This window comes from Astatotilapia calliptera, chromosome 13, assembly GCF_964374335.1.
Source record: "Astatotilapia calliptera chromosome 13, fAstCal68.1, whole genome shotgun sequence".
Classification (NCBI taxonomy): domain Eukaryota; kingdom Metazoa; phylum Chordata; class Actinopteri; order Cichliformes; family Cichlidae; genus Astatotilapia; species Astatotilapia calliptera.
Genome location: NC_137434.1, coordinates 7,200,114 through 7,226,816, shown reverse-complemented (window position 1 = coordinate 7,226,816; position 26,703 = coordinate 7,200,114). Strand labels below are relative to the sequence as shown.

The following is a 26,703-nucleotide window of genomic DNA, read 5'->3' as shown; positions in this document are numbered from 1 at the left end:
TTTAAAAGCTGGCGCACGTGTCTAGCTGGGGATCTAGCTGATCACAGTGCTGTACTTTGGCCTCTGTATATTTGGATCAATTGAGCTGTGACATCACAGCCTGCTTTCCACTGCTCCCGTCTGCATGCCATCCTTTTCAGAACCCCAACGCTGCCGACCTCGTCCGTACACTCTTCTTATCCTGTGGGAAGTTTCCACTTGGACCTGGTCTGCAAGCCCAGACCTAAGAATACCTTTTAATATTTTACCAAGGCCATGATAATGACTAACCTGCTTTACCTGCTGTTCTGCATGCACTCCACTTTATGGCCTCATTTGTGAATATTCACAGAAGATTAGGACGGACTCACGCCACTGCGGGTTTATTAAGCCAAGATTACAATCGCCAGCTCTGGGGCGTTGCATTATGCTGTCGGGTATCTCGGTCATTTCCGTAGCCAAACCTCACCTATCGCCTTCCCTGCCTGCCGTGCAGTATCTGTCTGTTGCAAAGGCAGGTGCAGCAGGTTTACTGAAGGCTGGTGCCAGGCTGTAATAATCACTCCCGTCCCATTGCTGAAGCTTAGGTGTGGCCATCTGTGGTTTCACTGTTGCCTTAGAGATGTTCCTAGTTTTTTTTTCCTTCTTCTTTTACAATACCCATGTCTCTATATCTCTTTCCTATCCTTGTTCCTGCCCCAACCCTCTGTCTCTCCTTGTGTTTCTCCCCTTCCCCCACTGTGCTGACAAGCAGCCCGGAGCTATGGCCGAAGAAGAGGTAACGTGTGGCATTTTCTCTGGGGGTTCTGCTTGCCATGTCGGCCGTGTTCTTTCTCCGAGGCTGAGGGGGGTCTTAGTGTGGTGTCACTATCTGCTTTTCACCTGTGCTGTGATGGAATGAAATCATATTAATTTCAACACAGTGTTTTCCATGTTGTGCATTTAATTAGGAAGGGGTGCAGGGGTCCATCAAATCTCTCTGTATGACTCTTATTTTGCTTGATGGTGAGAGGAAAAAAAAAATCTATCCGACAATTTTCTTTTCTCTCTCTATTCTGAGTCAGATTTCCATCTTTAATATTTACGATATGATCTGTAGTGAAATTATTGGTGTTGTATGCAAATGCATTCAAATCTTAAAAGAAAAGTATCAGCAGTTTTTGCTTTGGTATCATTCAAATCAAACAATCTTCCAGCATGTTTGGCTGAAGTGCTTCCAAAATCGATTTTAAGGGTTTCCTTACAGAGTACGCTGACTCAGAAGTAACCCAATCATCGTGATGGCAAAGATGGGTGCTTTCAGCAGGGTTCATTTCTGATTTGATGTGCATTTTAACCAATTCTGTCTTTCTTCTAGAGTAAAAAGGAAAGCTACTGTGTGACATTTGTAAGGTCACTGCAGCACAGGGCTTGGGGATTATAGGTTATAACATTAGCATGGTGAAGCCAGTGACATGCAGTGAATCATGCCTGAATAAAATTGCTTTGTAATTGTTCCCTAAGTACAGACATGGACGCAAATAAAGGTCTGATAATGCGCTGCGAACGGTTCTCCTGAATGCCACAATTTAAAACAATACTCTAAAGTAATGCACCAGTTCCAGCTCCACCTATTCTCATTATCAGCCGTGCAGTGTGGTGTCTGAACGCTAGCAAACCTGATTGTAATAATGATTAGCATAACATTGTGACAACATGATTTGGAAACTGTTTCCAAAAGTATGTGGACACACAGACATTATAACCATATGGTGATGTTGAAGACCATTAGCATGGTTGTCCATATATGTCTGCCTAAATTCTCCAAAAAGCTACAATTAGCCTTTTAGGTAACACTACAGCAGAATCTGAGACTTTTGCAGAATTTCTGATAGTTCAGATATAAATCTGCATGTTTATATAACGTCTTTATCACATAAGAGTCAGAGTGGACGTAATAAGAGGTGGAAGAAAACTGCCCGGCAGACAGAGCTTATAGTCAGAATTATGGTGGTAATCTCCAATATTAAAATGGCTGCTGCTACTACAAACCACATCTCTCACATCCTCCCTCTGTTTTTTCGTATTTAACACTCTCTCTTACGTTTCCATCTTCCTGTGTTTTCCCCCGTCCGTCTTCCTGGTGTCCTTCTTCTCTTCCTCTTCTCCCAGGTCGTTCCTGTCTTTTTCCCTATGAAGATGGCTTTCTTGACGACGGCCATGGTGATCCCTCCTTAACTCCAGGCCTGAACTCGCCAACCCGTGGTCAGAACGGAGAGAGGATGGAGCGCTACTCCAGGAAGGTCTTTGTTGGAGGCCTCCCTCCTGACATAGACGAAGGTAGAGGAAGAATTATTTTTCATTTATACATTTGGAGAAACACAATCCTTTAATGACAGGTTCTTTTTTTTTTTTTTTCTTTGTGTGTCAGCACCACTCTGTGATATATTAAAACTTCCAAGTTTCACAAACTGCAGACTGTGTTTTTGGCTGTTTGCCACTGAAAGTTAAACTGGCATATGCGAGTCGTACTTGAGGGCAATTTGACACTCCTTGTTGAGGATTATAATTTACACACCGCCAGTTTGAACTTCTACTATTAAAACTTTTACAATTTCTACAATTTGACACTGTCACACTTAACCATTCCCTAATCATAGCACATACCGAGAAATGCTCTTATTGTTTTGGTTTTTTATAAAAACATATAAAGTGCTCAGAAAATATTAAGCGAACGCCAGCAGTTTGTAAAACTAGTTTAGCAAAGAGACTAGAAAGACAATGAATTCAGCAAGGCTAACATTTGTCATTTGTTTTTAGTCTTTGTGCTAAGCTAAGCTAACTAGCTTCCAGTCATATCATCATATTTATTGTACACACACTCTTTCTATCAAGCTCCCTGTGAGAAAATGAATGAATGCATTTCCCGCAATGTATTATTTTATGGACCCGTAGAAAGTACCTGCTAAGTGTATGAATTTTAGCCCCTGTTCAGTAAAAATGCAGAATTAAATTTGCCGTATATTTAGACCCAATAAATCACTTTTTTTTTTTTTTTTTTTTTTTAGAAAAAAGGAAAAAAAAAGAAAAGGAATCTTACCAATTTATCAAAGTCGAAGTGAAAATATTGTTTCATGATCAAATGCTAAACATTAGTGAAGCTAGTTTAGCCTCTAGCATTTAACAGGTTTAGCATGAGTCTCACCACTTGGCAGCTATCTTGGTTAAAGGCTTTGGGCTTTTACCAAGAAAAACAGCAGGTGCACTTACCTTTATGTTTACCATAATAAAACCTAGATACCCTTGTCACCATCAGCCTCGGTTGTGCACATGCATCACTGCAACAAAACGACTAGTTATGTTTTGCAGTTCGGCTACAGATTGGCTCTATAGGGAAGAGGTGGGGGACACTGCAATCCTTATCATATTTGAGCTAATCTACTTTTGATTTTGATTTCATTTTTTTAGTCTCTTAGTCCCAAGTTTCTCTTTTAATGATGGTGATTTCTATGTTTTAACATCTATGACCTAACAACAACCTGTCATTAATTTGGGATATTTACTTATATGTATCCATTTTGTGTCTTTTTTTTTTTTTCTTTCGTCTGTGTCCATATAGTGAACAAGCATATGTGCTACTGAGTTGTTGCACAATACTTTGCCCTAACCAGAATGAAAAATGCATGAGTTTCCAGTGCACACTGGATGTGCTCGGCTTCTGTTCCCGTTTAATGCAGTAGCGACTACTGCAGAAGGAATAGCGCAAAAAATAGAAAGCAGCTCTGCATACACTCCTTTACATACATTTTACATGAACAACCATGAGAGAATCTTTCAATTTCATGTTTCCTTCTTGTCTTTTCTTTATTTTCGCAGATGAAATCACCAACAGTTTCCGTCGCTATGGGCACCTGGTGGTAGACTGGCCCCACAAAGCTGAGAGCAAATCCTACTTCCCCCCTAAAGGTAATAGTAGGTTCTCATGCCATAATCTCTATTTTCCCATCAGACATCAAAGTGTAGACCAATAAATATCACCTCAGGTGCATCGCCATTTTGGAGTTTTGCAAAGATTCGTATTACGCAGAATCCACAGATCATGCTGGGCAACCTCAGAGGTGTTTGTTTATGTTAGCAACCACCTTTAGGCATCGCACAGAGAGACACATACAGCGTGTAATGACTCTATAACTGGCCACCAAGAGTTTTAACCCCAGAAGTGTTTGCTCGAGTGAGCACCTGAGGAGTGTGAAAGTTTTTCGCCTTTCTGCACAGGCTCTCGGGTGTCATTTTCTGGCAGCGGATCAGAGTCGCGCCTCCCTCCTCAAAGCCTCTACATCACTCCCTCTGGCCTGGGAGCTACAGTGTGTCATATTAGGGAAGCTATTAAAGACGCTCTGGAAATAACTGACATTCCATAGGCAGATGGTAATACACTGCATCTGGAGGACCTGCAAAAATCTCTGCCAATTTATCCCCCACTCCCATTTTTCAACATCCCCCTCTCTTTTTTAGCTTGGGAGGATTATTTTGAATAGGCTTGGGTCTACTAATATCCAAAACCACGGGGGGAAAAAATGCAGCATCCTTTTAGGGGAATGAATGAGCTTAGGATGCCGCCATGTAAGGGGAGGAGACATGTAGGACTGGGGATCTGTGTAGAATTCATCAGTAAGTAGAGGGAATTCATCTCTTGCTCTAATTTTAAACCACACTCCCAAAACTCAGAGAGAAACCGCTAAAATATTCTGTTTATATCACACTCTCTGTATTAACTGGCAGAGGGAGCTTGGACACATGCCTGGTGACAGAGATTTTAGCACTAATAGCTCCGGGCGTGAGAGTAAGAACACACACTTGTGTATGTGTGTGTGTGTGCATCTCGCTGTGCGACGAATGATTTACAAATGTGGGATTGGCATCAAGAGGTCATCTGCCTTTTTCCCCGTGTTAAACGTCCTTCCAAGCTTGACCGAATGGAAGATGGCTGTCACTTTCCGCCTTGATTCACATTTAACTGCCGGGAGTATGTGACTACAGTTATGAAAGCGTTTTGGTTCAGGGATGACTCATATTGTGGCCGAGACTGAATTTAGGGGCTGGGTAATACTCTCTTGGTGCAAGGAGAGGGTTGGAGTAAGGACAAACATGAACTAGCTGTGCTCTTTGTTCCTATGCTGTAACGGGTCTATTATTGGCCTCTCTGTTTTTGATTTTAGAGTTTAATTTAATTTTTAGTTTCTTTGGTCACCAGAGAAAAAAAAACAAATGAACTGCATGTATAGAATCAAATCTGATCCAAAATGCTTAAAGAGTTTGAAATTACTTTGACTGCCATGTTATTCTCATGGCACTTTTATGGAGAAGGAATATTGTTGTAGTTACAGTGGATTCAAAGACTCACCGTATTTTTTGGACGATAAGGCGCACCGGATTATAAGGTGCATTAAGGGAAACAAAACTTGCTTCCTCCACTTCCGTACCATTGATTCATTAACGTTGAATTCTCTTGCAGCTGCTCTATTGCCATGTTGTTGCAGTATATTAATGACTAACCTCGTATTGTGGATGGATTATCTCAGTTGTTCTCGTAACTGAAGCTTGGTCCGTTTACAGCATCCTGCCATGCGATTGCATTTGTCCCTAACCATCGGGAACCCTCACGCTAACTTTTATCGCGTCGAAAAACGTTAGCATTCATCCTCTAGCTTCACTGTTTATGTTATGTCGCTAGCAATCACGTAGCACATCACTCTATACCAGCTAGCCCAACTTCAGTAACCCTACAAACGTCACTGCTGTTTAGTTTTCTGTCTTTATTTATTTTGGGAGTGATAGCAGAGCCGTATGTTTTAATTTTTTTCAGAAATCTCTCAGTCAGAACATGCTATATCATGTTTAGGTGGAAACTAGCGAGCTAACTTCCTGCTAACTTCTAACTCCGTTAAATTTAATAAATTCTGTTTTCATGGATGCCTGGATGTTAAACGTAATTATTACACATGGTAAAGCAGCAACGCTGATCATAAAGGATTTTAAGTGCGCCTTACAGTGCAGAAAATACGGTATGTTAAAGAGGCCTTTTTAGTTTGTTCAATTATCACCTTATTCTGGAGATCATTTATACACTGATCTCTAGGATGCTATCCTCAGTACCAGAGGACACATTTACCTACTGGTTACTATAGTGCAGTATCTGGTTCTTTAAAGACAGACATACCTTCCTTAACAGTTACACTTGCATTTATCAGGTGGCCAGACACAAGACCCCAAACCATCGCAAATGGTGCACTGAGTTAGCTGCATGCCTGATGTTCCACATAACAGTTTTAAATAGATAAAAGGTAGATGTTTGTGTTTCTGATGCCCTTAAGCGTGCAAGCTCTTACAGCTTTATATGATACTGGTATTTTGCTTTTATGAACTAAATGGAACATCCCTATTTGATGTTTGTGGGAGGGGGTGTGAACAGTAAGCTCTGGTCAGTGCGGGGCTGCCGCTCACACCCTCTCCTGTCGCCTAAACACTGTCATCACTATTGTTGGCAATGAGCGTCAAATGTTAGGGAGCTATTTCTGTCTGTGACCAGGGAGGAGGAGGAGGAGGAAGGTGGTTGTTGTTTGCATGGCATAGCCTGAGCACTGCAAACATACTGCTCTGCATCCTGTAGTTACCTTGTGCCAGACTTGTTTGAATGTCATCTACATCCCCCTCTTTATCTAAATGCTGAAAGGCTGAAATAATGGCAGCAGAGAAGTGCTGCAGAGGCACGCCAATACTCAGGGCTTGATTTATCTTCTCGCACTCGTGTGGGGATTATATCCAGTGAGTGACTTCCTCAAATTGAGATGATTAGTGACGCTTCACTTCGCCGCTCCTCTGCTCTACCGCCGACTACTCTGCAATTGCTTCAGAGCCTCAGGGGCCTGTATTTGTTTTTAGGAGAGCAGATGTTTGTGTCCCCCTTCATCCATCCAGCCAAGCCCTCCTCCTCCTCCTCTCCCTACTTATTCTTCTCCTCCTCCTCCTGCTGTCAGCGGCCTGTCTCGTTACATTTTGTGTCAGAGTCGCAGCCTTTCCTCTCTCACAGCACATATAGCATACATGGAGGTTTAGTATCTTCTATCCTTTGCATCTCATCCAGGTCTTTGAAGTATGTGCACAAGAGCACTGTTTGTGAGAGTATTAATGATAAGCTCTGGATTTAAATGTCCCCATTAAAGCCAGAGAGGTGCACACTGTGACCACGCTCGCTCAGCTTATCTAGCCATTGCGGATTGGATTTCAGCAAAGTCAACATAACTTTGAATTGATGAGATAATGGGCAGAATAGGATTGCACTGTATGACTTTGATGTAGCAGTGGAAAGATGTTGGCGCACTGCTTAAAGTCCAAGCTCACGCTATCAAATTCAAAGATACGAAAGCAGATCGAGTAGAAACTAGTTCAGAGAGCAGTCATTATGGAGCCGTTCTTTAAAAATAAGAGAGATGTCGGCATTCGTTTTCTATCGACGGCTGAAAACAACGACTGTTGTGACTTTACTAAAGGTTCCAACTACTTCTCAGCACTTTAGTGTATTCATATTAGCTGTGCAGACATGAAATTGTTATCAGTCTTCCCACCTGATCTCCCAAAAAGGTCAAACTAGCAGCTCACGTCTTTTGTTTTACTCCACAAAATGTCATCCTGTTGCCACTGACGTGACACTTTCTCTCCACATGAGTCAATCAGCTGGCCTCCTTTGCTGGAAAGACTCGGTCCTGCGTGAAGTCATCGGTTTGTCCAAGAGGGGGCCTTTTGTTTGTCTGTTAACTGCGCTCTATAGGAGGAAAGAAATACTGCTGGTGTACATATTCTCACCCCCCACCCACCCCCAGCCCGCTCGCTAGACAGTGCTCGGAGCTCAGCAGCAAAGCCCTATAAATCTCAGGCACGAGCCAATGCAGATCTGTGCTCTCCTCCCGCGGCATAAGCCTCTGCACTGCGCAAGGATGATGGAAAAAGAGAAATCCTCAGCACCATTCAGATGTCTGAGCGTTGGAGGGGGACAGAGTGGCCAGAGGAATCTGCGCAGGCCACTTTAACAAGCAGCCTTGGCTGAAGTATTATTTTGATCGTGACATGTAGAATTATGAGGCTCTTATTCTGGTGAAGCTGTCCAACCACGGAAGTCTAGTTTAGGACTGTATAAAGTTTTTTTTGTTTGTATTAACGGGATGTTTGCTGAGAGATTTTCCCCTCCGACAGGTGTAATGCTGTGACAGGAGTTCACGTATTGGTTGGAGTGCAAAGTGGGGTGTAGCAAATAGAAATGACTGCATCACTTTTAGGTCTTTTGCATCAACTCTACAACTTCCTAACCGGGCACATTAAAGCAGGAGCTTCCCATTCGCCTCAGCTGCCTCTGCTATTTTAAAACTCCGTTTGTAAGGCAGCCATTCATGCACCCTCTCTCCCTTCTCTTCCTACCTTTTCTCACTTTTTAAAAAAAAAAACCTCTCTCTTGCTCCTCTCCCCCTCCTCCTTCTCCCTCTCCGCCTCTCTCTTCTGTCCTGGGTCATGGAACACGTTGTTCCCTCCTTCAGACTGTATGAGCTGCTGGCTAGCTCTGCCTTTTCATGCCTCCCCCCCTCTTGTGCACGACTGCAGTTGCCTTTTTTTTCTCTCTCTTCCGAGGGGGAATGTCAGCACTAAACCACATGATTTCTCCCAATGACAAACCCTCTTTATGTAAGCCTGCAACCCAGAGACAGGGGGTCTTATGTCGGGTGATGATGAGGCACGTGCAGGAAGATGGTGATGCACAAAAATCCTCTTTATGTCATGTCTGATTGTGCATTTCCTGTGTGTGGTGCGGACGGGGGTTAGCTCTGTAAGGACCAGTTACAAAAAAGACAGAGATTAGTTGGTCGCTTCAAGCAGCTGATTTTAATTAGTTTTGCATTGTGGATATTATTGTTTTGCTCACAGTGGTACAGTTTGTTGTTGGGGAACACATCATAGCCCCGCTGAGCTTATTAGCCTGCAAAACCAACAGCTAAAACCCTTTAATTAGTGAGGTCCCCTGGGGTTATTTGCATAAAGCTTAGATGCATACAGAGACTTAATGTTGTGTACTGCTGCTGTGCTAGCAAAATCTGATATTTATCTAATTGACATACTGTTAATACATATCTCATTTTTAAGAATTTGTCAGAAGACGAAATGAAAAAAAAATCATCTGGGGTGTCTTGGAAAACTCTCCCCCCCACCTACCATCATTTAGTGATGAATTTCAAAGTGAAATGAACCTGGAATTGAACAAATAAATCTTAATGGATTCATCTGATTTACTTTGTAAATCCCTAAATAAGATGCAATGCCAACAAGTTAACTTCAGAGGTCACGTGGATTAGTAGTATAAACCGGAGCCAAATGACTCTTTTATTAAAAGAACATGGAAAGAATATCTCACCCATATCTCAGAGATTTAACGTGGATACGAAAGGTAATACTGATATAGTGGCAAAGTTCCACAGTGGAGATGGGAGTATCGGTCCATAGATCAGCATTAAACTGTCCATTTCATGGAGTGGATCTATATGGAAAGGTTGCCAGTACGTAAAAAACATTTGGAGTTGGAAAGGGTAAGTGGCAGATTTTCCAAAAAAGTTTGCTGATCAGACAAAACTAAGAGCTGATTTAGACTCGTGTGGGGAGGTGCACATCAAATAGCTGTAGATCATAGCGTAGGGTTTCAGGTGGGTCTGACGTTACGTTGTAGCCACTGATTCATAAATCCCCAATAAAGCATAACTTTTCAGTTTCAGTCTGCCAGAAAGGCCAAGAGTGTCTGTTATCAGCAGGACAATGGCCTTAAACACAACTCTAATCCCACATTGGAGTGGTTTAAAGGTAAAGCTCAAACTTTAGTGCAATTGAGAATCTGTGGCATTACTTGAAGATGCTGCTTTACACCAGTACGACTCATCTGACTTGAAAGAGCCGGAGCAGTTTCACCTTGGAGAACCGGCGAAAATCCCAGTTGCCAGATGTTTTAAACTGAAGGAGACGTGCCCGGAGAACCTTGCAAGTCTAACTGCTTCAAAAGGTAGCTCTACAAAGTACGAGGTGAATTCTTAAACACACTCAGGTTTTCACCACGAAAGTGGTAGACATGCTGTATTGCAGATCCTGAGTGTGGCGTTCAGGGAAGGACTACTTTTCTTCCCATCTACTGACCAGTTTAAGTTACAACACAGTTTTGTGTTTGGTGGCTTCTGCAAAAATGCTGCTTTTGGGTTCTTTTCAGTATTTTCTGCGCAGTCGCAGTTTTCTCGCTCTTCAGAGTCATCAGATCACAATCCTGAAGCTTCATACACTGCATGGAAATCTGCTGCAGTGTTTTCTGCTGCTGTAGATGCCGATGTCAGGAAGATGCAGTAGTCATCACTGCTAGAGGGAGAGCAGTGCCACATCACTGCGATGGCGAGACGCGTCACATGCATCAGGGCACATGCCTCACGTTCAGTCGCAGTCGGACAAAAACCCTTTCTCCTAAGGACAAACCCGCATCTGCTTACGCACCTGCTTTTTTTTTCAGCTTACCTTTGAGACTGGCGGCAGTTTTCTTTCTTGCATTGCTTTTATCCCCCCTTCCCTAATACATGCACGCAGATGCATCTACACACCACGGGGTCTGCTGAGTCAGACCTTTTTCTTTTTTTTTTGCTCCTCCAGTTTCTGCTCATCTAAACTGTAGCAACTCTACTCAGAAATGTTAAAACATCAAAGTCGCATTGCCACTCGTGCATTTGTCCATGTCAGTGTGTGTCACTGGGTTTTGCATTTGTTAGGGTGATACGATGTCAAAGATAATTGGGTTCTCACTGGAACAAATGGCCTTTAGAGATACGCAATAGGTGAAGTGACTGGAGTCGGAGTGTCCTCCGGTAGAAACCCACTCAAACTCCTCAGACAGCAGCTCGTAATCCTCTGACTCATGGGTGCCACAGGTGTTGCCGGGTCCTTTCTGGCATAAATAGAGCAATAAATGAATAGGTTAGTGTTATTCAGAGGTGACTGTGTGGCATTATCTCCTGCCTTTTTTTGACTGATGTGCTGCACTGGATATTTACCTTTATCAGTTTCAGACATGCATCCTGTATTCATTATCCATCTGTCAAAAAAGTTTTCTTTTTTTGTCTTTTCTCAATATATGGCGCTCATGATGCTCAGCCTATAAATCAGATCTTTGTTGCTCGTTATCCCCGTAGCACCGCGTGATGGATGTACCCTATTGAATTGGGTGCCTGAAGTGGCTTAATAGCTCTGACCTTGGATGAGGTCTCTGCTCTCCGTGCTAAATAATTCAGTAGTACAGAGTGACTGTCTGAATTGCTCATTCTTTCTTTCTGCCTCTCAAAGACATCACCAAACTCTCTCTACCTGACTCTGGAAGATCTGCAGTGCGTTAGGCTGATCAATTTTGCATGGTTCCTTTAGGAGTGAAGCACTCCGTGCCATTTAATCTGAGGCTGTGCAGGCGGCAAGGTGCCTGGAACATCTGAATGTCTCGTATATGAATGCAAGGCTGATGAGTATGGAAGAACAGGCTGCAAGGTCATCTGTGCACTTGGAGCCCTGCTTGTCTGAATCTATGAATAGTTCAAAGGAAAACAGTGTGGGGCTTAGTCATGGGATTGTGACACTGTATTTAAAAAATAAAGTCTGATATCCATGAATTCTTGCCTTGAAGACAGACTTTAAAGTGTCATGGTCACAAGGTTGTGACTATTAAACACAGGAAATGTAGTTTCTGTGGAAACTCTTTTTTTCTCTCTTCCTGTAAAATCCCTGTTTTTGTTTTTCCTTTTTAGGCTATGCCTTCCTGCTTTTCCAGGAAGAATCTTCTGTTCAGGCCCTGATTGATGCCTGCATTGAGGAAGATGGAAAACTCTACCTGTGTGTATCCAGTCCCACAATCAAAGACAAACCAGTAAGTTTAAGACAAAGTTCTTGAAATGGTGCAACATACTTTGACATGGCTACCACATTTCCCTCCATATTTTCTTGGGGTACATGTGTTTTCTTGAATTAATGAGAGTTCACTTATTTAAATTGCCCAGACAGTATGCCCACGGTTCTTAAAAAAAAAGTTGATTCTGTTTTATTCATATAGTGCCAAATCACAAGAACAAGTGTGTAACGGTGCTTTATATTGTAAGGTAAAGACTCTAAAATATACAAAAAGCCTGAACAATCAAATGATGCCTTAGACCCTGTTAGAAAGCTCTTGGTGACAGTGGCAAGGAAAAACTCCCTTTACAGAATAAAAGACACACTGTCTTTTATTCAAATTCAGAGAGTGAAAAGAATAAATAACTAAGGGAATGTTCAGGGTCACCTGATGCAGCCCTCTTTTTTTCTTTTTTTTTTCTTTTTTTTTAATATTTATAAAATTTCAGCACAACCTTAAAAGTAGAGAGGGTGTTTGTCTCCTGAATCCAAATTTGGTGCTGGGTCCAGTTGATCACCAAAAAAAAATTCAAGTGCCATGCTAGTGGCCTGTGAGGTTAACAGTAGTGCTTTGAGCCAACTGCTAAAATTAGCATGCTGTCTGGCTCTCAGTGCCAATTCCAGCATGTTTATGTGTTTAAGTTTAGCTGGTTAACCTTCTTATTTTAGCACAGACTCTAAGGCTTCTAACATTAAGTTGTGTACATTCTATATGGAAATCATATAAGTTGTGTAACATTAAGATAGAGATATATATCTATCCATCTATCCATCTATACATCTACATCTACATATATATGAGAGAGAGAGATGGAGATATATGTAGATATAGTTTACTTGTATTGAGATAAACTGTGTGGTGTGTTGTTCAGACAATGTCTGTGGACCATTGATTTGTAGAAGATTGTGGGCTACTATCTTTCTAATTTACTCTGGATTAAACTAATGTATAGTTAACATAATTGATTGATACCACACTGCTATCTAGTTAAAACCAAATGCACAACCAGCTTACCACACAATGACTTCTAAGTGGGAACATTTCATTTTTCTTTTACACAAAGGTCCAGATCCGTCCCTGGAACCTGAGCGACAGTGACTTTGTCATGGATGGCTCCCAGCCTCTGGATCCCCGCAAGACCATCTTTGTTGGGGGGGTGCCACGGCCCCTGCGTGCAGGTAAGTCAGAAATATGAATGAGAGGACATCTTTTTTTTTTCTTTTTTTTTCCCCAGCAAGCTCCCAGAGCCTCTAAATTGCCTTTATAACATTGGCTGGCATGGAGCTCAGAGGCTGGAGGCTATAATGAAAGTTCTTCCTGTGAGAAAACAATCCTCTACTTGGGTTTCCAGGACGGAGGCCAAGTGGTCATCACGTTAAGAATTCATGGTGTAATGGAAGGCTCAGTCTTTCTTTTCTTGGGCTAAACATTGCTGGCTTGTCTGCAATGTGACCCCCTGCTAATTACACCAGCAGTTTGAGTTGAGACTGCTGCTCTGATGCGTAGTGTAGCAGGGCAGATTTTTATGTCGGACACTTCTTTTGCTTTTTCAAGCGTAACTGAAGGCTTTCAATTTGAAGAACAAACTAAACTCAGAACTTGCAAACTCACAGAAACTCCCGAGAGGAGTTTGTGGCACTAATCATCTCTCTCCCCACCCCCACCTCTCTTCCCTTCCTTTCTCCGCAGTGGAGCTGGCTATGATCATGGACAGGCTGTACGGAGGTGTTTGCTATGCTGGCATTGACACGGACCCAGAGCTCAAATACCCAAAGGGAGCCGGCCGCGTGGCCTTCTCCAATCAGCAGAGCTACATCGCTGCCATCAGCGCTCGCTTCGTTCAGCTGCAGCACAATGACATCGACAAAAGGGTGAGTGAGTTTGTGAGCTTCGTGAGCTTCGTGAGCTTCGTGAGCTTCGTTCACAGCGATCCCTCTTCTGAAAGAGAGCAGCGTCTCGACCACAAGTGAGGTTTTCACAGTCATTCCTATGGCGAGCTGTGGAGCTGAACTCTGCTTGAGTCCTCCATGTATCAGAGTTTTCATTATAGCAGGGATTTCAGCCAGCTACCCAACATAGCCTACAATAACGAAAGGCCATGCCTGGATGTGTAATGACTATGGCCTTTGGCTGAGTCCCGACACATAGGGATGGTTTAATTATAGTAGTTCCCTATACATGTATATTCACTGGAGCTGTGCTGCTGGGTGGTTATTTTAGGCACGCCGTGACCGAGGGAGACTGGTTGTCAGCCAGGAAGCTGAGCCTCTGCAGGGCGGGGCTGTCCAACCCACCTCAGCTATCACCATCTATCTTCAGTCGGGGGTTTATGGTGTCTTTATTATGACTTGGACTGTTTGCCGAAAACACCACTTTACAGCATCAAAAACATTCACACAACAAAATATTTATTTTCATGTCTTTGAACCAGATACCTAGCAAAATTTCTTCCTTTTATGCGGTAAATAGATGTCCATCTTACATTTGTTTTGTTGTTTTAGGCATTAGGCTGCAACAAAAGGATTCAAGTTGAAAGAATTAAGAGTTTTGAAAGGATTTATATTCACTGCAGACCACAGACAGTGGAGCGCATTCTTGAAATTCATGTTCAGTTGTGGTGAGAAACTAGGATGCCAGCTGGTGCCATTTTCTCTTCGTCCTTCTTCTCGCCTTCATTGTCTGTGACTCCCTTAACTGTAAATGGCTCTTGATGATAGCACATGTGAGCTAATTACCTCTGGTCAGCTCTGTGTCCACCGAGATGAAATTGGTGTTTAATGGCCTGGCAGCTTGGCCGTTTCTTTCTGGCTTTCTTGCTTTTTTTTCTTCCGTGAGCTCGTTGCTCTCAGCAGTGGATATTCCACTGTAGCTGCTGCAGAGTTTGGCTAAGCACAGTCTCCCACTGCTGAAGGATTTGATAACCTTTCATTTTGTGGCCACACTATAACAAGGTTAACATCCACCTCTGCCTGCTTGTATGCTGAGGCGTCTCCATGGTGACTGAGCTCTCATTTCTTGTCTCCTGGCTTCATTATATTGGTGGATGGGTGGATACCTGTCCTGTTTTATTTTAGAAATTGTCAAACGGATCACAATGAACGGGGGTTCTGGACTATGACTTAAATGGGCAACACATCTGGAGAAAACCAGCTGTTATTCTAGCACAGTTACTGTGCAAATCACATATATACACAACAACAACAAAAAACTGGAGGAAATGGGGAAAAAAAACCTGCAGCTCGCATACTTTATTTTTAATGGCCAGTAGAGGGCGCCTTCTTTGGTTGCAAAAAGACCTGATAGTACAGCAGTCCATGCTAAAATGGCCCTTGAATCTTTGCTCTGTTACCTTGGTAAACATTTTCCTGACTTTATGGGCTCAATCACTACTTTTACTGAATCACTGAATAAAACACGACATTAATTAACTGATCCACCTTTCATTAGTCTCATGTGGTTTCATGAACCAGTGGGAGATGCCATGATGGATACACCCATCTTTTATACTGGGAATCGATGCAGACTGTTTAATGGCAACGGTAGATCTGTACCAATTGTTTGACCCCACACCTGTGGAAAGGATCGTGGATGTAGCCTGGAGTTATTTATTGATTGCTTAAAATCCATCAGTGACTCATAGCAGCCCTATTTTTTGATTATCATGCAATGACACCCAGAGGACATGGTAGTTTCACTGAACCGGGCTTCCGTTTCTCGTTGCTCGTTGACGGGGAGGCAGCTGCAGCTGATCTGTTTTATCAGGTTTCCTTGATTTGTCTGTCATTTCATATCTAAAAATATCTGTTCTCATTCACAGTGAACACGATTGCATTAGCTGGTTTCTTTTTCTTTAAAACATTGTTGAGGCTGACAGATTATGGCAGCAGTCGCCGTGAATACAGTATTACTGAGCCCTTTGTTTCAAAGACTGTTTACTTGAACAGGAAGTGAATTTTTTATGAATCTGAGCGTACGCCACTTCAATCTGTGTTTTTTGGATATGATAACCTAAAATGCGGTTTTGTTTAGATTTTTTTTTTTTTTTTTGCCAGGTGGAGGTCAAGCCGTACGTCTTGGACGACCAGATGTGCGACGAGTGCCAGGGGGCACGCTGTGGGGGCAAGTTCGCCCCCTTCTTCTGTGCCAACGTCACCTGCCTGCAGTACTACTGCGAGTACTGCTGGGCCAGCATCCACTCACGAGCCGGCCGAGAGTTTCACAAGCCACTGGTGAAGGAAGGGGGCGACCGCCCTCGACACGTGTCCTTCCGCTGGAGCTGAGGGAGTTGGTTGAGTCCAAGAGCCAGCCCTGCCTAACCCCCCGCCCCTCCTCCCCAGTGAACCCACGCCAACCTGCCCCCAAAAAATCCTCCTGCAGCCTGGGACAGCGCTGGAACCCTCCTCCCCAAAGCCCCATCCATCCACCCTGCATCCCACAAACACCTCATGATAAAAAAAAGGCAGAAGTGATACCATCAAACACATGGGACTTTCTTCACAGCACACAGCTCTGAACTCATCGTCTAGTGTTCCCCCCGACGATGAAGCTTTGTGGGGGAATTGAAATGCGAAAATCCATGAGCTTAGAATTTGCACTTTGGCACAAAATCTTACTAAACACACACACAAACACACACGCACACAGGATGGTATGTTAGGCCCCTGGCTACTTTTAGTTCCCTGTTCTGTTGACTAGGTGGTGCGGTACGTCCTGCTGGACCTCCCTCCCCTTTACTAAGACAGAGGTGGGACCATGCAAATATTTAAAATATACATATATAAATATATATAAATATATATATTTTGTTTTGTACCTATCTATACATCTATAGATAATTTAAATTTTACGTAAAAGGAGCATGCACTTATTTTCAAAACCTGTAGTTATATTGCCCCTGATTTAAGAAGAAAAAAGAACTACCAAAGGCAAATGAAATTAATGCATACTGAGGAGCAAAATAGGTGACATAAGATGTAGCAAGATTCAACAGCTATCCAGTAGTGTGGAGTTAAAAAGAGAAAAAATAACACGGCTATATTCGCTCTCCATTTTGACTCTGAAAATATTAATACCTCATATGCGCAATCAGATCAGTTTGCTTTCTAGGTCTTTATTTTTGATAATAACATTATTTTTTAGTGTTATGTAAATGTAATGCTGCAATAGCTTTGCTGCTAAATCCATGGTATAAACAGATACCATAACTTTATTCAGGCTAGGGTGTAAAATAACAGCAGATGTAGAGAGAAGCACCTGGTGGGTTTTTTTACGTTTTCTTTTTTTTCCTCCTAAATTAAATGAGAGCCGCGGCAGGGGGAGGGGGCGCCCCCAGGCAGAGACGGCTAACTTTTGTGTGTGTGTGTGTGTGTGTGTGTGTGTGTGTGCTTGTGTGTGCGTGTGTGGGGACCGGGCGGGGGGGGGATGGGGAGGGTCGCCCCCTAACTGCATGTTTATTTCAATCAGGTTGCTGCATGCAATAGACTTTTTCAATATCACGTCTATTCGATTCTGCCCATGTTTGCACAGCACACTACAGACGTAGGTTTGACTCACACCAAACTGGACAGATACAGGGAAAAGCTGGTCAGAGGAACCAGAGGGTTCCTGCACAAACAGGCATCCAGATAATATGATAAAGACAAAACCTTAATAATCACAAATCCCCCCCCCAAAAAAATGTAGGATTACCATTAAAACAAAAAAACTGTCTGATAGGTGAAGTACTTTTTTCCCTTTTTTGCAGTGATTGTTGATAGAATTGTGCAATTTTTTATACAGTACGTAGTTAGGTCTGAGTATGCCTAGAACTGTGATTCGCTTTAACTGTCGTCAGTGTCCGACATAGAAGTCCTGTGAAATGTCATAACTAGTGTATGCACACGTATATATGTTCTCTTGTACACACACCTACTTGCACACACGTACACACACACACACTCTTGCACCAGTACACACAGAAGTCTCTCACATGTGTACTCGGACGGCTGTCGATCTTTTTTTTTTTTTTTAAATGCACATTAACTGGGTCCGAGGAGACGCAACCAATGTGAGCTTAGACTGAGAACTGAGTTGAAATTATCCTTTTATTTTTCCACCATTGAGAAAAAGCGCACGTTTACGTCCCAGAGTGCAACCAAAGAGCTCACGTGTTCGACTTTGTTTAACAGAGACCACCTGACACACGGGATGAGGAAACTGGACGGTACGTGGGCGCAGCAGATCGGATGAGGAAAAAAAAAAAAGAGAGAGGCGTTTAGGGGCGAGGAGTCAAACTTAACACTGAAGCTACTGGACACTTGATAAACTGAGCCCTGCACATGCTCTCGCTAAATGGGAAGGGGTAGGGATGGGTGGGAAGGAGGAGCGTTGCCGGAACATGCAGATGTGCAAACTGGGATTACCACATTTATCCAGATTTTTATTTTCCTGCAAAGCTTGAAGTAATGGACCTGCTTAAAAAAAGAAAAAAAAGGTGGACATATAGATATATATTTTTGTTTTTATCAAAAGGTTATGGTGCAGTTTAAACAGGAATGGGCGGGTAGGTGGATGCAATGCATAGAAACTTTAAGTATTGACTGCTGAAGACGGGGAGGGTATGCTTTTTTTTTTTTTTTTTTTTTTTTTTTTTGGGAGGCTGGGCCACATTACACTGGTTTTAGCAGTTTTGTGGACAATCTGAATGGGATCCTGCATCATTGCGAGTTATCGCGTGTTACCCCTTCCCCTTTTCCTTAATTCCGTGAGTTGTGATTGGCGCCCCTGCAGTCCCTCTCCTCTCTTTCCATTTTACTCAGTTAAACTGTGTGTTTGTTTGTTTTTTCACCAAGAAATCGAAACTAAGCAACAATACGTTTTTTCTTCTTAACTGAGGCTAACCATGAGTAATAATAAGCATCCCTATGAAAGTGAATTCTGGGTATTTTTTGTGACATTTCTTTCCCCACCCAGAAAAAAAAAGGTTTTCTATGTTTGTTCCTTCTCTATAATAGCTATTTGTTATGCACTACTCTTTGTATCTGACCAGTTTTCAACAGTCAGCTGTTCTTTTTGTTAAAAGACAAAAAAAAAGAGAGATAAAGTGTGCTTTCTGACTGACAAGATCTTTTGCAATACCTCAATTTTGAAATATATTAGGAGAGAAAAAGATATTTTCTAAGTAAGTTTATTCAGATGAGAAATATATATTAATTTAATTCTTCAAGAGAAATGATTTAACAGATGGTTGATTTTTCTTTTTTAAATCTTATCATGCTTTTTTTAAAGTTTGCTTTTATTTTAAGAATTAATTATTTTATTTTTTTGGAAAAAGACAACAACTGAAGGAGCTAGAGCTTTATACTAATAATATGTAGTTAGTGAGAGTCTACTTTATTACAGTGGCAGCGAGGGTGAGCGCCCCACTGGTCGAAACATCGGAGGGAGGAGAGCTCTTTAAGGAAATCGAATATAAGGTGCTCAAAGAGGAAAACGACACATATTTCCCACCTTTTTGTATATTTATAATCAATCATTTACTATGCTGACCAGAGTTGTGAAAGAGATCTTCTGTTCGTTATTTTTTTAAGAGAAGTTTTTTATGTTTCCTAAACGTTTGTGCTCCCTTTTTTGTTTTTGTAAGAAAAAAAGAGGGAAAAAAGAGCAACCCCGATTCGTTAGCCCGACGAGAAAGACTTGTGAGAGTCACGGCTGGAGGTAGAGTGAAAAGAATGTTATTTTTACCACAAAACAGACACAAGTGTTTTCACCTGTAACTTGATCTGAAGCCCCCAAGGTGCATCAATAGACTGGTGGCCTTCTATTCTAGCAAGACTTGAATTAGTCCCTTTTTTTTAAAGGCTAACAACCTTGATTCTTTGTCGTAATGTGCAATACTGTTTGTACTGTTTGTAGAAAAGAAGAAAACAAGAAAAAAGAGGCATAAATCTTTACTGCAGAATTATTTTCATTGCAAGCATTGTGATTCACTAAAAATCATTTTCTACTGTGTATTTACCTACTCTACCTGCTAGTACCTTCCAGTAGTAATGTAGCCTTTGTACTGAGAAATTTTCATTATTTTTAGAAAGTTTTGCTAAAAAACAAAAGAAGAATTTAAACATATTTGCATATTTTCATTTTTATTTCATGTTTTTTCTTTACAGACTTATTTCTCAACCATTAATAGTTATTTCTGGGGGAGACTTTCATATCTGGTCAATGTCATTAATATTATTTTGTATTTTTACTTGGAATAAATTAATTTTTATTATGCTAATTCTTTAAAAGTTTATTTTTTTTCCCATTTGTTCACTTTTTCATTTTTTTGGAAGCTATGAAAAAACCCCTTTGTAATATTGTTACTAAAGTGTCTCGTTTCTTGAAATGCTAAGCTTTATGTGTTATAACTTGCTGATGTTGCTTACATTAGTGTGAAAATGATCTAAAGATGAAAAAAAAAAAAACCTACTCACAAAGAAACAGATTGGTGGTTGGTGATGTTTAAGTGATTCGCAATGTAAACAGATGAATGGGCAATAAAATAAAAATGGCAGAATGGAGCATACATGTAGTATGTTGTGATGTAATTGTGGAAGATGGGTGACACCACTGACCGTTTACTGCTGTTGCTACTCAGTGCTATGTTCCAGTAATTGCTACTCATTAGCTCACATACTTTATTCTACTCAGCAGATCCTTCTAAAAACACCAGTGACACATGCTGTACGTGGTTCAGTCCCCACAGAGCACACCGGTGTGACTGTATTTAAGTATGAATGTAAACGTAGCTGCACTGTATGATACATATAGAAATTGGAAGGAGCATGTGTGACCTGTACAATATTAATCATTTATAGCAGGCATGGGCCTAATGTGGCTGCTCTATATATATCTGTACTTTCACCCTTTTTCCTGCCTTCAAGGAAAGAACGGTTTGACGTTTGAATATTTTATTTGAGAAAAACTGACTCCTGTCTCTCCTGCTGTATTCATCAATAAACATGGAGGCTGTTAGCTGAACCAAGCATTGAACATAGCTGCAGAAATGAATTTGTAAAACTGCATCTCGTTCGATTTTGTTCTTTACAGATTTGTTAAGGAGATAGTATTGTAGCTTGGTGAGCTTTAGTGGTCTGAGGTGAGAGGTTTTTTGGGGGGCCAGTTTGCTTTAAGCTGTAGTCATTATGTAGGGCGAATCAAAAAGTTGCTTTTTTTCCAGAATACAAAGAGGAAAAAGTAAGAAGTAAGAATTTTGAGATTTAAAAAAAAAAGATTTTTCAGAATTTTGCATTCTGAGAATTCAGAATTTTTCCGCCAAGGATGTGGATTCATGAAATCTAAAAAAACAAAACAAAAACATAATTCTCAAAATGCAGAATTCTAAGAAAAGTCAGAATTCTCCCCTTTCTTTTTTTCTTCAAAAATTCTGAATTCTCAGACTTCATATTAAACATTCTCACTAAAACTCTGAACTGTATAAATGTTCTTTATTTCCTTCACTGGCCCTAATCTTCCTCCTTACAGTTACGATAAGTTAACTTTAGCTCAAAAAAAGACTGGAAGCTCAGAAATGGCAACCTTTATGTTGTCCAGAGCTAGCAGAGGCTGCATGTCTAAAGCTCACCAACATCGAGATTACGTTTTATCTCAATAAACGGCAGAAATTAAACATTACAGTGCCACGAGTACTTTCATGAACTGCTTTCTTGGCCTGAGGTATTGAGTTCCTGCAGTTGTGTGCAGGAAGTAGTCCTCCAACACGATAACAGCTCATCACTGTGTCGGTTTAAGCATTGTAGCTTTTTAAGAGTCAAACAGGTATGGTAGCTTTCCTTAATAAGGCTCAATGTCATTGATGTAGAAATTTCTAAAAGCGATAACTCCAAAAATGATGGACTGTTATGTATGACGCCCATTTTTATGAACACAATGATGCTTAAAAGGTTGTTTTAGGTCTGCCTACTGTACAGAAAGTGGATTACAGTCAGAAACACCTAAATTTGTATCAGTATTGAGCAATCAAGCATGATTAACTATCATCAGAATCACATTTCAGTTATGTTTGTGTACAACATAATTAAAACCGTTATTTAGAATCATGTGTAATGATGGGTTGGTCACATGTTTCTTATCTTTCCACATTCCTGCAGCCTACACCCAATGTCCATACTGCATTTAATTATCTTTTCTAAAATGTTTACAAAAGTATAGTCCATACACAAAGTATACACATAAAAGAACACCAACAATCAAATAATGAGCAAGCATGTGGACACAGTGGGGTGGAAAAAGTCCCTCTTAACAGGATAAACCAGACCCAGTGAGGGTCAGCCACATGCCACATCGTTGGGGACACACTGGGGTGAGGGAAAAGAGAAAGTAAGAACAAAACAACCAAAGAAAGTATGGTGAATTTACAGGAAATCAAATGTGATCTTTTTAAAAAAATTAAAAACAAGGACCGCTCAACCTGACCCAAACACTTGAGCAGTGGTGTATATTGTATGTTGTATGTAGTTGTATCCAGTGTTGGTCAAGTTACTTGAAAAAAGTAATCAGTAACTAATTACTGATTACTTCCCTAAAAAAGTAATCCCGTTACTTTACTGATTACTTATTTTCAAAAGTAATTAATTACTTAGTTACTTAGTTACTTTTTAAAAACACGATTTACAACCTGAATAGGTGATAAAGCGATAGATCTTTCAGCCCAATTCTACTTTTTCTGCATAATCCATCATACAAAATGTAATCAAATGGAAAAGTCTCTTTTTAAAACTTGTTTTATAACCTTTTAACGTTACAAGTAACGCGTTACTGCCCATCTCTGGTTGTATCTGATCAGAATTTTGTCACCAGTTTTAAACAAAGTCGCAACATTTTAGCTCTGTCTGCAAACAAAATTGAGTTGAACAGTTCCGAGACTGATAGCAAACTCTCCCTAACTCATTCATTTTCTCATATTAGTGGCTCCTATGTGTTTACCAAATCTACATTATGCATGTTTATTAGTTTGTCACACAGTGGCTCATGGTTGCTTACAGCCTGTATCTGTACTTCACCAAAGAGGCGTCATTCAATCCTGCCAGCTGCCTATCGTAGGAGCATTTTAAGGATGACAGACTCCACCTTTGCTCATATCTATTTAACAGTCTCTTCAGTGTCCTGATACTCCTATATGATCTGCTGTAATCAATAACCATGCACTATCATTAAAAACAGCTCAAACGTTTGAAGTCAGTTAGGAAAATCTTGCTCATAGATCTGTAGATTCAGGCCTTTCTTCTTCTTGAAGACGTGCAGACTGCAACGCTGTCTCCAGGTGGAAAACAGGAGTGATACACCTGCTGTCAGGCCTGCAGCTATCAGGCTTGTGATGTTCTCGTCTGTCTTAAAGTGGACAAAAATTATTTTTTAAACTGGCACAAATAATTTGCGTGGCATCTTATTTGATGCAGAACACCTGATTGTTCTGTAAATAGCTGGAAATGGTTATTTAAAAAAAACAAAAAAAAAACAAAACTTGGCTGCATTTTTACAGTGGGGCAAAAGTATTTAGTCAGCCACCGATTGTGCAAGTTCCCCCACCTAAAATGATGACAGAGGTCAGTAATTTGCACCAGAGGTACACTTCAACTGTGAGAGACAGAATGTGAAAAAAAAAATCCATGAATCCACATGGTAGGATTTGTAAAGAATTTATTCGTAAATCAGGGTGGAAAATAAGTATTTGGTCAATAACAAAAATACAACTCAATACTTTGTAACATAACCTTTGTTGGCAATAACAGAGGTCAAACGTTTACTATAGGTCTTTACCAGGTTTGCACACACAGTAGCTGGTATTTTGGCCCATTCCTCCATGCAGATCTTCTCGAGAGCAGTGATGTTTTGGGGCTGTCGCCGAGCAACACGGACTTTCAACTCCCGCCACAGATTTTCTATGGGGTTGAGGTCTGGAGACTGGCTAGGCCACTCCAGGACTTTCAAATGCTTCTTACGGAGCCACTCCTTTGTTGCCCGGGCGGTGTGTTTTGGATCATTGTCATGTTGGAAGACCCAGCCTCGTTTCATCTTCAAAGTTCTCACTGATGGAAGGAGGTTTTGGCTCAAAATCTCACGATACATGGCCCCATTCATTCTGTCCTTAACACGGATCAGTCGTCCTGTCCCCTTGGCAGAAAAACAGCCCCATAGCATGATGTTTCCACCCCCATGCTTCACAGTAGGTATGGTGTTCTTGGGATGCAACTCAGTATTCTTCTTCCTCCAAACACGACGAGTTGAGTTTATACCAAAAAGTTCTACTTTGGTTTCATCTGACCACATGACATTCTCCCAATCCTCTGCTGTATCATCCATGTGCTCTCTGGCAAACTTCAGACGGGCCTGGACATGCACTGGCTTCAGCAGCGCAACACGTCTGGCACTGCGGGATTTGATTCCCTGCCGTTGTAGTGTGTTACTGATGGTGACCTTTGTTACTTTGGTCCCAGCTCTCTGCAGGTCATTCACCAGGTCCCCCCGTGTGGTTCTGGGATCTTTGCTCACCGTTCTCATGATCATTTTGACCCCACGGGATGAGATCTTGCGTGGAGCCCCAGATCGAGGGAGATTATCAGTGGTCTTGTATGTCTTCCATTTTCTGATGATTGCTCCCACAGTTGATTTTTTCACACCAAGCTGCTTGCCTATTGTAGATTCACTCTTCCCAGTCTGGTGCAGGTCTACAATACTTTTCCTGGTGTCCTTTGAAAGCTGTTTGGTCTTGGCCATGGCGGAGTTTGGAGTCTGACTGTTTGAGGCTGTGGACAGGTGTCTTTTATACAGATGATGAGTTCAAACAGGTGCCATTCATACAGGTAACGAGTGGGGGACAGAAAAGCTTCTTACAGAAGACGTTACAGGTCTGTGAGAGCCAGAGATTTTCCTTGTTTGAGGTGACCAAATACTTATTTTCCACCCTGATTTACGAATAAATTCTTTACAAATCCTACCATGTGAATTCATGGATTTTTTTTTTCACATTCTGTCTCTCACAGTTGAAGTGTACCTCTGGTGCAAATTACTGACCTCTGTCATCATTTTAAGTGGGGGAACTTGCACAATCGGTGGCTGACTAAATACTTTTTTGCCCCACTGTAGATAAATAGCTGCAAATAACTTTCTTGTTTACAAAACTTGTGCATAGGTTTTTAAAATTTACAATTTATAGTTGCATTTCAAGTTAATGATTCATGAAACATGTTTGTGGTTGTTACTTTTTTTTTGTCTGATTTTAGATCATTTGTGTTAATACAATATGACATGTGAGGTTGTGCTACTTTTTTTTTTTTTTAAAAAGTAACAAGTAACTATAACTAATTGCTTTTCCAAAGTAACTTGCCCAACACTGTCCATCACATCATGACATTTCCATAAATTGGCAAAAATATTACATTACAAAATGCATAGAAAGAAAATAAAGTGGATTCTTTATTTAATACTTCTTGAGGTCAGCTCAAGTTATATTATGAAAAAGAAAAAAAAGGAGAAGAAAAGAAAAATAAAAGGAAAAAAAGAGACGTTATATTGTGAATTATTGGAAGGTTATTCAGATTAACACAATAATAATCTAGAACAATGTGCTTGAGTGTTCACTGTGTTTGTTTGGCTCATAATGAACTTTTAAAAGATGAAAAGTAAGTAAACACCCAACAGCTTTCAGTCATCAATTTGCTTTACAGTCAGTTTATCTTGTGACAGCTTCATGTGATGTTTAACAGGTGATTGAGTGAAGTGTAAATGTGCAAAACTAACCTATAGGCGGCAGCAAATGGCTTGCCTTGTGCCTTCTTGCTGGGATGACTGTCAGTTATCCCATTAAAACAGAATAATCCAGGACAGAGAAACTGACACTTTTTACACTTACTCACGACATTTTTAAACAAATGTTATCTCTAATTTCTGCTTCTTACATTTTCACAACAGACTCATTACTTCAGGTTCAGCAGTACAATTTATAGCAGTTATACAAAGTTGTAGTCACTGTACGTGAGAATCTAGCTAGCGCTAAAGAGGAGGAATCAAGAAGGGTAAGTATCAGATAATTTCACATATCTGTCAGTTCAGAGAAAGAGAGGGAGACAGAGGGAAGGTGGTGCACTAACATAACAAGACAAGAACTATAACCAAACTAAGTACACGAAAATAACATACACAGCAAATGACAGAAATGTAACTAAAAACAAGGCACTGACAAAATCAGACTGGAAGTGCACACTACAGAGATGTGCTGGAAAATATTATACTGAAAGGATGAAACACTGAAGAGCAAGAACATAAATAACTTCATAAACCCAAGGTAAATCATGAACTCACAAAACTCAAAATACTGGGTCAGTGAACCAGGAATCACGACAAGGGTGTGTTAAAGCTAAATGGACTAAAACTGAGCACTCAAAGTGCTTTTTATACAACTTGCCTCATTCACCCAGGCACTTTTTTCTATGTAAGTGCTTTCTATCTATCATTCACACACATTCATAGTCCTACGGATCCATCCATCAAAGAGCAACTTGGAGTTAGTATCTTGCTCAAGGATCTTTGGCATGCAGACTGAAGCAGACGGGGACTGAACCACCAACCGTCTAATTAGCAGGTGGCCTGCTCTACCTTTTGTTCCATCTCTCTGAGTTTTGTGAGTCAAGTGTAGAACACAAACAGTTTCCTGTTGTGGAAAAATAAATTGAGCATCAAAACCAAACTGATTTTCTGAGATATAC

General features: G+C 41.0%; 1 protein-coding gene across 7 annotated transcripts in view; it reads left to right on the top strand.

The window, feature by feature from the left end:
• Window positions 1-16,424, top strand: part of cpeb3 (cytoplasmic polyadenylation element binding protein 3) — a 37,477-nt gene extending 21,053 nt beyond the window's left edge. For 5 of the 7 annotated variants that reach the window (XM_080288144.1, XM_026189228.2, XM_026189231.2 and 2 more), the window contains 7 exons: window positions 734-757; window positions 2,131-2,298; window positions 3,835-3,924; window positions 11,820-11,938; window positions 13,023-13,137; window positions 13,649-13,830; window positions 16,012-16,424. In XM_080288144.1, the coding sequence (XP_080144270.1) occupies window positions 734-757; window positions 2,131-2,298; window positions 3,835-3,924; window positions 11,820-11,938; window positions 13,023-13,137; window positions 13,649-13,830; window positions 16,012-16,239 (926 nt within the window). In that variant the 3' untranslated portion in view covers window positions 16,240-16,424. The remainder of the gene's footprint in view (window positions 1-733; window positions 758-2,130; window positions 2,299-3,834; window positions 3,925-11,819; window positions 11,939-13,022; window positions 13,138-13,648; window positions 13,831-16,011) is intronic. The other 2 variants (XM_080288145.1, XM_080288142.1) reach the window with 1 other exon arrangement.
• The last annotated feature ends 10,279 nt before the right edge of the window (window positions 16,425-26,703 follow it).